Source organism: Telmatherina bonti (genome assembly GCF_933228915.1).
Source record: "Telmatherina bonti genome assembly, chromosome: 14".
Lineage (NCBI taxonomy): Eukaryota > Metazoa > Chordata > Actinopteri > Atheriniformes > Telmatherinidae > Telmatherina > Telmatherina bonti.
This window is the reverse complement of record NC_136612.1, coordinates 22,546,015-22,558,063: the sequence shown is the minus strand read 5'-3', so window position 1 is coordinate 22,558,063 and position 12,049 is coordinate 22,546,015. Positions and strand designations below refer to the sequence as shown.

General features: G+C 37.7%; 1 protein-coding gene across 1 annotated transcript in view; it reads left to right on the top strand.

The window, feature by feature from the left end:
- prkar1b (protein kinase, cAMP-dependent, regulatory, type I, beta) overlaps window positions 1–12,049 on the top strand; it is a gene marked incomplete at its 3' end in the record, with an annotated part of 57,481 nt that overhangs the window by 14,888 nt on the left and 30,544 nt on the right. Inside the window, exon 3 of the mRNA XM_079252520.1 lies at window positions 2,540–2,631. Coding sequence (XP_079108646.1) covers window positions 2,540–2,631 — 92 coding nt within the window. The remainder of the gene's footprint in view (window positions 1–2,539; window positions 2,632–12,049) is intronic.

The following is a 12,049-nucleotide window of genomic DNA, read 5'->3' as shown; positions in this document are numbered from 1 at the left end:
TCTTCTTTTGGCGGGATTGGAAAGCATTTCCAATGCTGTTATCAGCATCAGCCCAACTTTAGTTGAGAGTTAACATAAATAGATTTCTGAAAGTGTCTGATGTTGATCAAAACCTGTGGTAATAAAGATGTGCAATTTGCACAGCAGATCATTCCAGAGGTTACCATGTATGTGTTTCAGTTTACAGTAAACACTGAAATACATGGTTATGAATATGTATTTGCAAACAGCTGATTATTAAACCCAGATAATCCTGTACATGTACACATGTACATACATTTATACATGGACAAAGAATGTGATTTTCTTCAATATTTATATAATGCAGAAAAAAAACCACAATATATGAATGTGATTGGCGCATTAAAAAATATGTTATTACAGATAACTACCAATGAAATACATGGTTTGACTCAAAATCTCAGCCAGTTGTGGCATTTTGTTTTTTCTTTATGTTGGAATTACATTGCATATCTCCATTGAAAGACTCTGAAGATATGTGATTGACAGGTATAAAAAAGACTAAGTATTGGTATGTCCTTTTTATTAGTTAGCAGTCTTCTTTTAGGTTAATAAGTATAGGTGTATAAGAAGGGATTTTCCTGTACACCCCCAGTCAAAAAATTTGGACACATTTTCCCATTAGCTGTGACAGTAAGTCCAAACTTTTGTCTGGTACAATATACTATAAACTGTATGTTACACCTCTAGAAAGTTAGACAATACACTCGTGCATATCCTCACAAGTACACAAATACGTTCTAGTTTGTGTGCATTACTGTGTTTGTTCACTTCCAATTAACTTAACATAAATTGCTTCGTAATGACATAATAGCATGAACTCCAATCAACACGCCTGGTTACTGGAGCATGCATTATGTGTGTTTGGGTGTGTGTGCATGTGCGCACTGGTGTACGTGATTTGTGGCACTTTGCTCCATGGTGGGGCCAGAAATCTAACCGCACACCAAATTATGGGGAACTCCTAGAAATTTGGGGGCAGAAATTTGGCTAATATGAATGAAAGGTACCAAAGTGATCTTTGCATTTATATATTTTTGTTTTTAGGTCTGAAGACTTCCAACTGCAATCGTATGTAGCTGTAAAAAGCCTGCCTTCATCCTGGGTTGCTTTTCACTCGGATTTCCTTCCCATCAGATGAACTGACACAATCAACACATGCAACATTTTACCACCACATCAGTACTATGTAGAAAAGAACTTACTGCATGTCCTTAACTTGCACAACAAGGCAATCAGTGAAAAGTTAATCAAAATCCAATTAAGACATGAAAGCACATTATTGCCTCACTGTGAGAGAACACTGTGTCCTCTTACCTTTGATGAGGTTAAAACACAGACAGACACACAATCAAAGACATACACAAATGTGCTGGTATCCTATTACATCACTTTCATTAAAGGCTCCACAGTGAAAATTTACAGTTGCTTTAACAGAATACAATTAGCTAACTTTGCTTATCTGAAATGACTTTGCCATAAGTTGCAGAGCATCTTGAAAAATAGAGGCCTATTAGTTTGAGCTTGTGTTAACAAAAAGGTTAAAGTTGCTTGAATCTCAGTTAAAATTTAAACATAAATATATTTTTTGAGCCTAATACCCCAACCAGTACCAGAAAAACTGGTGCACTCTGCATCATAATCTTTATAGCAAATATCTTTTCTTCAAAGTGGTAACAAGTTGAGTGCCCTGACATTGAATGATCTCCTGGGTGACAGTGTTGGATCTGGATCTTACAGATGAAAAGTAGGCTGACCTAAAATTTCTGTACTTCTCCAGTTTGATTTCCATTCCTGACCAGCCTGTTTCTCTTTATGCCCACTGAGTACCCAGGTTTTTAGTTCTACACAAAGATAAAACTTCAGCACTGCATATTATGTTATGTGATGTGGTTGTATGCACATTTGTGTGCATATTGTGCACTGCACAGTGTGGTTGTCTTCATGTGGAGACATCTGTGGCCTTAACTCAATTACAGCCTTAGCCCTCCTTTCTCCCACAACGAGAAGAAATACACACACACACACACACAAACTTCCACTTAGAATCATTCAAGAGAAACAAGTTTTATTTTCTTCCATCTTTCCATTAGTTTTTACTCTTCTAACATTATTTTTATATAAGTATAAATTCTTTTCTAGGATGACTTCTTCACAGACTTCTGTGTGCAGCTTTATTGTGGCTTCAGATGTTGCCATTCCCTTTTCATGAGCACCCGCCACAGAGTCTGGAACATGAAAATGCATGTTTTATGAATAAGTTTAGCGCTCTTGTGAATTTTTAAGGTCTATGTGACATTTTGAATGTAATCCCTGAACAGATGGGCTTCCCCAAAAATATACAGACACACGTGCAATATTCCTTTCAGAGCTTGCCAAAACACTGCTCTTTAATTACTTAATTTAGTTTGCTTTTGAAGTTGGTCATAGCATGTGTTTGCGCTAGTTTGTTTCATGTGTCCACCTGGAGTTCGTTACTGCCATCCATTTTGCAGTAATTATTTCTTTGTCTACACAGGTGATTCCAAAAGACTACAAGACCATGACTGCATTGGCCAAGGCAATCTCTAAGAACGTGCTGTTTGCTCACCTGGATGACAACGAGAGAAGGTATGAAACCTGTGTGAGCCCAGTCTTTTCTTCAATGAGGTTTAAATACTAACTGAAACACCAGGAGAGCAAAAATGTGTTTAGACGATAAGTATTTACACACTCAAAAAGGTAAAAGGATGAACAAACCATTGTTTTACAGAAAAAGTGTTATGCTCATAATCACTGTGTGATAGTACTGCCTGCATCTAAAGTCTGCAGACAGATGGTGGAAGAAGAGAAGGGGGTACATCAATGGGTGTGTAAGGGGCAACTGGATGTTTCTGTGTATGCTGTGTTGTGTTGTTGGTTGCTATGGCAAAATCTGTGTATAGTAGTATTGTGTTGCGTATTGGGCGGGGGTGCACAGTGTTTAGATATCAACAATTATCCATAGTTTTCCTTAAGAGAAAGAACGTTGCCAAGTTTCCTTATTCCCTCTTTATTTTAACCCATCTGGTCCAAGTCATTGTTCTGTCACATTCCTCCTCTCTTCAGCCATCGTCTCATCATTCTTCCATCTGTCCCAGATCTTCGACGATGACTGAGTCTGGCTCTGACAGGGGATGGGGTATTGTGGGAAAGTCTCTCAGGTGGCTGGCGGTCCTTGCCGCCAGCCGGAATAGTGTTTCATTGGCAAGACGAATCCATTATGCGCCATGGAGAAGAAAACACCGGAGCTTTCCTGTTGGCAAGGCCTTCCACAGACCAAACCCAAAATACAGTTTTTCCATTCTTTCGTCAGCTGACAATTTGAAATGCTCTCTTGGCACAAGCAAGCAGGCTTCTCTGATTGCATGTCACTGCATCTGAAGGAGCCCTGAGTGAGGTGCAACATGTGATAGATCTGGACAGTTTGAAAACCACATACTGTAATGGCTGATGTGGCAGATTAGCATTACAACAGAAAAATATCTGGTAACAGACCTTAAGCCATCAGGTTTTAATATACACAAAACCTCTTGGCATGCAAAGCTATGTAATGCTGTTGTCATCAGCTTATGAAACCATGCAAGATGTAGAATTTAATCGACTGTCTGTCATGTACGCAATCTCACAACACACAGCTAGCATCAACAATTGATGCAGTGTTAACAGGAATTTCTTTTGGGATTTGTGGGTGAACATGAAGTCATCAATACAATAAGGTCTTTAAAAATATAAACTGTCTGGTCTGCCGTATTCCATGAAATACCTGGCCCCCATTTAACAGAAGATTGAAATACATCTCAATTCAATATTGTGTGCTTTATCTCTGACATAATCAATACTTTCTTGGTGATATTGCCTGGATTTAAAACATTTGAAAGGCAAAGGTAAATATTTTAAAAAGCATGTAGAAAGCTTGTAAAAGTTTATTACTGGTTTACAGCTAACCTCTCTCAAGGAAATACACATGAATAGTCAACATTTAAACATTTTTCTTGGCCAGATATATAGTTCACAAGACCACATTTTCAAATGATAGTAAAATATACATATATAAACTATTAATGATTATTATAAGCCCTGTACATGCTCAGACTGAATTCTTATGCTAACCTATAACATTTGATTTATAATTTATTTCGTTGCAAAAGGGTTACAACCCAACAACATAAAGGTGTTCACTAGCTGTATGAAAATTGGCATTACACAGTATTTTGCATTTGTCTATTAAACACACATTTATATAGCTTATTCATATTTATATAAAAAGTAAAGTCTTATTTCACAGTCAATATTTTTTCCAAATGGTAGTGCGCCTCTTATAAAGAAATACAAAAATTAAGTGCACAACATCTCACGGCCTGAAAAAGATGAATTCTTTCACACTCAACCTGCTGTACTTTTGTGATTGTCTGCAGTGACAGTGTATATCCCTGTTACAAAAGGCATCAAAAGAGAGAACTAAGCCTATCAGCATCAAAGTGAAAAATGTTTTCACGCCTTGATGCCTTCTGTTGTTGGCATTGATGAAGTCATGGCATAAAGTACACCAGCTTTCTCTTGATGTGCCAGAACTGGATTGACGCAGATCAGCAGATGGAGTCTTAACTACATCCCCCCCCCCCCCCGCCTCTCACTCTTTCATTCCTGCTCTTCTCCACTGACTCGTTTCTTTAGATGCTTTTACAGATATGGTCTCAGTGTTTGTGAAGACAGTGACAGTTGACACCTACTCTTGGTATTAGCTTACATGTGACATGACATGATCACATACTTGTCAACATCAAACTGATGGATCAATGTATGAAATGAAAAATTCTTTACTTGCTTTTGTTTTTATTTTTCCCCTAATTTTTTTTTTTTTTTTTTAGAAAATGATTGTGAATTTTGTCAATAAGGCAATCAGAAAAAACCCCAGGCTGAAGATTGTATGCAGTGGATCAAGGAAACATCTTGTATGATTAGTCACTCCACAGTTATGTAAGCTGAGCACCACACAATTTGTTCCCTTATTAGCACTATATTATGCTATCATCCCTTCAGTTGTAAGATTGAAAATAATGACAGCTTCTTTGTTTCTTTGCTCTCTCGAGGTCTTTTTTCTGCGCTCTTCTCTTTTTTGTGGTCATGTTTCTTGTTATGTTACCCTGTCACTCTGTATATCATTCATAATCGCTCATCTTCTTAATTTACTAATCTGCCTTTCTAGGAATCCAGGGAGACTATGCTCGCCCTGTAATCAGTGTATATTAATAAGTATAGTATCAGACACTGTTGACAAGACGGCTTGAGCTTTTAACTTTCTAGTAGACTTTTCACCTTATAAATTGATTTTTTTTTTCCCTGAAGTTCTACAGTTTTCATCGTGTGTTTTGGCCTTTCTTCAGTATTTTATTTTAGTGTTGAATCTGTCTGTGATTTAGCTTTTTATTTACAGTAGTTACCATGTGAAGCTAAAACCAGATGACTGAGCATTTTAGATTTTTTGTTGGAGCAAGCGATTCCCTAAATGTGCCGTACAAACATTACACAGTGCATGTCTTTCCACAGGATTCTTGTCAGCAGTGAAGCTGGATTTTTGGTTTTCCTTTGGAACAGTGATGAGTGTGTATAATTGCAGGAATGAGCCAGTCAGGAGTAAAATGATCCAGAGGGGGCATCTGAGGATAAGAAGATTACTTGGACTGTAACAGACCCAACAAGTGGTCTGTGTTCAGATTATATCTTCTTTTAAATGTTTGCTAACTCAGCTTTTTTTTAAAGAAAAGTTCTGAAAGACTTTTTGAGTATTTTAGGCATCAAAAAAATGAAAAAAAAGAGAATTTTTTTTTACCTTATTGAATTATAATTTTACGTTCATACATGAAATGTTAAAAAAAAGAAAGAAAAATTAGATGACACCTTTTGTCAATTGCTAATTATCTCTGGAATAATCATGGATATGTACAAAAATGATTTCTAAAACATAATGTGTTTATAAATAACATCAGTTTTATTGAGAAGGCAAAGTTGTGAAGAGGGTCAGTGAAGTAGACAACAGCACAAAGCACAAGGCTGTAGTGAACACGTACAAGTAGATAACCAAGCATAGAAAGGCCACTACCGCTACAAAGGATGACATGGATTACATTATCATGAGAAACATGCAGAGAAACATGTGCATTCACACACATTCAAATAAAATTCTCAAGTAAGCACACTAGACTGTTTTCCCAGTGTGTCTGCTCCAGCTGAGGCTTCAGTCTTTGATGAACACACCATTCCATATGTCAGACTTTATGGCCACAAAGTTTTTGAGCTGCACCAGCTGTGTGTGTGTTTTTTGCATGATATGAAAACCTTCTCACATTTTGCTTTCTTATAGATTTCTATAGAAACCTAAATATTTTATAGATTCATTACACATAGAGTGAAACATTTCAAACATTTATTTCTTGAAATTTTGATGATTGTGGCTTATAGATAATGAAAACCCAAAATGCAGTGTCTCAGAAAATTTGATGAAAGCAAGTTTTGCATTTTGTTTGAATTTGGAAATCAAGGTCCTAAAGTCTGGAGGAAGAGTGGAGAGGCACAGAATCCACATTGCTTGAAGTCCAGTGTGAAGTTTCCACAGTCAGTGATGATTTGGGAGCCATGTCATCTGCTGGTGTTAGTCCACTGTGTTTTCTGAAGTACACAGTCAACACAGCATCTGCCAGGACATTTTAGAGCACTTCATGCTTCCTTCTGCTGACAAGCTTTCTGTAGTTGCTGATTTTTTTCCCATCAGGACTTGGCACCTGCTTACACTGCCAAAGGTACCAAAAGCTGGTTCAATAACCATGGTGTTACTGTGCTTGATTGGCCAACAAACTCACTTGATGTGAACCCCATAGAGAATCTGTGGGGTATTGTCAAGAGGAAGATGAGAGAGACCAGACCCAACTAGATGACCTGAAGGCTGCTATCAAAGCAACCTGGCCTTCCATTACACCTGAGCAGTGCCACACGCTGATCACTTCCATTGCCACGCCGCATTAATGCAGTATTTCATGCAAAAGGAGACCCAACCAAGTACTGAGTGCATGGAAATGAACATACTTTTCAGAAGGCTGACATTTCTGTTTAAAATATCCTATTCTCCATTGATCTTATGTAATATTCTAATTTTCTGAGACACTGCATTTTGGGTTTTCATCATCTATAAGCCACAATCATCAAAATTTCAAGAAATAAATGTTTGAAATGTTTCACTCTATGTGTTATGAATCCATGGAATATATGGGTTTCACATTCTCAAATGAGTGACAAAAAATACTGAACTTATTCATAATATTCTAATTTTCTGTGATGTACCTGTATAATTTTGGGTGAAAGAAGTTACATAAGCTGTACCGAAAAGAACTTTAATTGTTAACCTTAATTTTCTAAATAATTATCAATTATCACACATATTCCTGGTTTAAGATGATAGAAATGTGTTTTAAAATGAGTTTAAAGATTTTTTAAAATTTTTGATTTCTTTATTGAACATATTTGCCCTGCGACAGACTAGTGACCTGTCCAGATTGTACGTCACCTCTCATCTGTTCATTCCAGCTCCCCCACAACCCTGAATTGGATTAAGTTGTACAGATAATGAATGAATGAATGAATGAATGGATGAATTAATGAATGGTGTTGCTGGAAAGTGACAAATGGACGGACCCATCTGTTTGTTGCTATTAACAAGCAATATGATCCTTTTAAGATATTAAAACCAAATGTGAACAACCAAGTTATTAGATAAGCCAGGACAAGTTTTTGATTCTGCATTGCTCTCAGTTTACTTTACTAATACTCAGATCTGGCTGTAGTCATTTGTGTCAGTGCTGACATAAATGTAATGGATCATATCAGTTGAATCTACTATCCTGTCATCAGGATGTCTTATGATTTTGCTTCGGTTTCAACTAACTATAGCACTTAGATTTGAATATTTCTTTAAAGTTTTAAATTGGAAAATATAATTTTGTAGCCGTTTTAATATGACAGTAGCCCTTTGTTAGGTTTACAGTGCTGCATCTGCACATATATACTTGTATATAAAACATGTACAAGTGCATAATATCCTGATGCATCCTCATTACCAGCCTATTGTCCAGCTACTGCACTCTCTTAAAAACCTTTTGGGAGTAAGTTTAATACAGTCAATAGTAGCATTAGTGTCTATATAAACATTTCCTGTTTTAAGTGTTTCTTTTCTAGCTTCCAGCTGTAAGGGAAATGAGACTTCTGATAGTGCTACATTGTGAAGAGTTAATATTAGCCTGTTTATTGCACAGCTGGTTGAATGACCTTGATGATCCCCAACATCTCTGTGTATTATGTTAAAAGACTGAGATAAATCAGGCAAGAATAATAATCAGATGCTAAGAAACTCAGATGAGTTTACTTTTTCCTTGACACATGAAAATTATGCTCAAATAGACACTTAAGGCTGTCAACTCCTATCATATTAGTCTTATTTCCCCATAAATGAAACATTCCCTTTGGGGGAAAAGTTGGAGCCTCATTTGCTGTATATCCATACTAACAGTCTTGCAGCTATGCATCCGGAAACCCCATTTATTCTGCTTTATTTCTCTCGGCAGAGTTTACAGTATAGTAAAATAATATCATCATCTGGCAACAGGTCTTATTGAATCTTTTATATGGACTGAAAAAAAAGCCCCAAAATAAAGATTTTTACTTTTCTGTGGAATGCCATAAATACATCAGCCAAAAAGAAAAAAAAATAAATTAGTCTGCCCAATAGTTAAGAGGTGGTTCTTACCCCATCCTGTCTGCCTTAATCCTCTAATTAACAAGCAGAGTAATGAGTAGATTAAGTGACTGATTAGTTGACCCCTGACCCTGAAACTCTGACCTCTGCACCTTCTCCACTAACTCCTGCCGATGGACAGGCAACATCTTTAGTGTACTGATACTCTGTGTGAGTGGAGTGTGTGCTGGAAGAGATACAGGAACAATAATAAATAGATGTGCGAGTGACAGAAAACTTGCAAACAAACAAAGCAAAGTGAAAGACATTAAAATACCAGGAAAAAGCTGCTTTTGCACTTTGTGTTTTTTTAAGGTGTGTATGTGGAGACAAAGCAACAAAGAGGATGTAAGTGGAGATAGGCCATTATCAGTCATATCTGATAAACTCAGCTGTCTACACCATATCTGATGGCCAAATAACAGACATGAGACCTGGTCTTTGAGCTTTTACATATCTGGGTTAATATCAGTCACATACATTTATTTATTCTTTTTTTTCATGAAATAACAAGAAATAACAAGATCGTGAAATGTAACAAAGTGAAATGAAACACACATCCTCCATCCACTCAATGTCTGTTGTTACCATATAGCTGCCCCTAGAGGGTGTTTTTGCCACATACACACACACACACACACACACACACACACACATTAAACAGGTATGAATTATAACTTCACTGCTTCACTGCTTCCTCTGACCTGGTCTTTTTCACTGGATCTGAAAGAATAAACAAATAACATGTCCAAATAACAATGTCCAAAATGATCATGTTCCCAATTGCTGTGCAGTCATACTCACTGAATCAGGTGAACCTTCGCAGACTGTCTTTTCTGGCATCATACACGCCGTAAACAGGATGCAGAAACCGAATGGAAGATTGGATGTAAGTCCTCTCTTTCCCAGATGTCCCCACTTTTTAAAAATAGCTTAAGACAGCTGTTGAAAAAATACCTTGTTGTTTGTGTACTGTGTTGACTTTCATGGTCATTCATATGTTTTTTTCTTTTGCGCCCCCCCCCACCCATATTGTAGCGAGAACCTCTTTACCTGCTTGTTCAGGTACAAAAGTGATGTGTAGGTTGTGTAATAACAGCAGTATGAACAAATGAGCAAGTTTGTGTTTTTGTTCAGTTTATTTATTTGAGTGTGTGCTAATATTGACTCTGTGTGTGTTCTCATGTCTAACTTTTTCTGAGAGCCTGGTGGTCCCTTTTCACCTTTTTTTTCAAATTCAATACTTTCCCTCTTTCTGTCCCTGTCTTTCTCCTATTTTCAGTCATGCAGGCTCATTCACATCCACATCGGCACTCACAGCCAGTCCCTCCCCCACATTCATATGTAGTCTTCCCTCTCTGTCCCCTGCATGGCTTTGTGCTGCTGCCACAATGCCAGGGGCCAGGCGATGAGGTCACTCACCACAGGAGAGCTGCAGGCCTGACTGAACCTCGACCATCCCCACCACCATCTAACAAGCCACTAGTCGTACCTCCTCAAGCTTATTGCATCTTAGCTTAATCTCAAACAACTTCACCTGAACACTCTTGCAAACCACAGGGCATATACTTAAAACATGTCATTTATAGGAAGTCCTTATCAGCCAGGCTAGACCTTGGCATGCTGGAGCACATAAACACACTCCAACAAGCACATTAGCAAGTGCACAGATGTATGCAGAAACACACACTTTAACATGCGTACAATTGCACAGATAACTTGCAAAGTGTTTTTCTCTCTCATACTGTTGGTCGTGTTTCAACATGCCTCCCTACAACCTTTTCTGCCACTGGTCATCCTTTTTCATCTTTCGCTCCATCCATATTTTACTGAATCTTTAAAAAATAGTGAGAAATGTAACATTGTTAGTGTAAGGAGTTCTTATGGAACTGTTTTGTTTAACCTAAGGTTATACAGGACAGTTCTCCAGTTAGCTATGTTTTGTCTTCAGCCTTTTTGGCTGCATGCACATTACCACTGTTGTGAGTGTGTGCATGTGTGACTGTGGTTATATTGTGTGTAATTGCATGCATTATGTCCTTGTTTTAAGCATATGTTTAAATGACTCCTCCTTACTTACCTTAGTACAGGTGGTGTGCAGAATGTCAAATATTCACAGTGTACACTCCCCACCAGTCTCTTGAAATGAAATGGCTCTTGGAACTACTTGAACTGCTGCAAGAGTGGAAGCCAACAACAACATGTTATAGGTTGTAAACTATGAAGAAGTGATTCATCTCAGTTGTGATCGTGGAAAGTGTCACATTTCATTTTATGTGAATGAATATATGGGGTAAATATGTATGTGTGCATGACAGTAACTTCCACGCCAGTGTTTCCCTTTTCTGTGAGAACATGATGTTCCTGCAACCCTTCATTGCCTTTATAGCTCAGTCAGGCCCAAAGCACAACCCACACACTGACCACCACGCATTATTCAGGGATGAAGCAGCCTAGTGCCTGACAGAATCGCCTGTGTTGCCCCATGGCCTCCTATTGTATACATCACGTCTGCTTTGTCTATGCAACTGCGATAGGTTCCAGTGCACAAGCACAGACAACAGTCCTGTTATAGTGTGTTAATTCTCCCATGACCTCCTCGTTGGTTTGATGGTGTCACTCTGTTTGAGTTTAATTTAGATTAGAGCCGCTCAGCCCATTTCCATGCTTGATGAGGTGCAGTATGGGGAATTTAATAGAGGCTGTGTTGCAGATTTTAGGACACTGTTAAGTGGCTGGAATTTTCAGGTCATAGCTTTCCAGCAAACGCTTCAATAAAAATAATACTCTTAGATATCAACAATGCTTAGAGTAACTATTAAAAGGTTATTTGGCTGAACAATTAATTAAAATGCATTTTATGATTTATATTTGTGGTTAGTTAATAAGTGAAAATGATTCTGTTGGTTTGCATTAGCAGGAAGGTCTGTTGTAAGTCGTCAGTCAGTTGGAAGACAGCGTTACACAAAACAGTGTAGCAGCAATAAACACTGCACTTCTGAAAATTATGAATGGACAAAACAATTAAGAATTATGTTGGAGAGAGAAGAGGAAAAAACATGCCCTCATGTTTGCGGTCCTCCTTGTGATGTTAACCATCCTTCTGATGGTTGCCACCAATACACTATTTATAAGGTTATTTTATCAATGAAAAGTACATTTATGTGCATTGAGTCAATTACTTTCTTCAGGGTTGATGTTAATGGGTTACAAAGGGAGGAACCC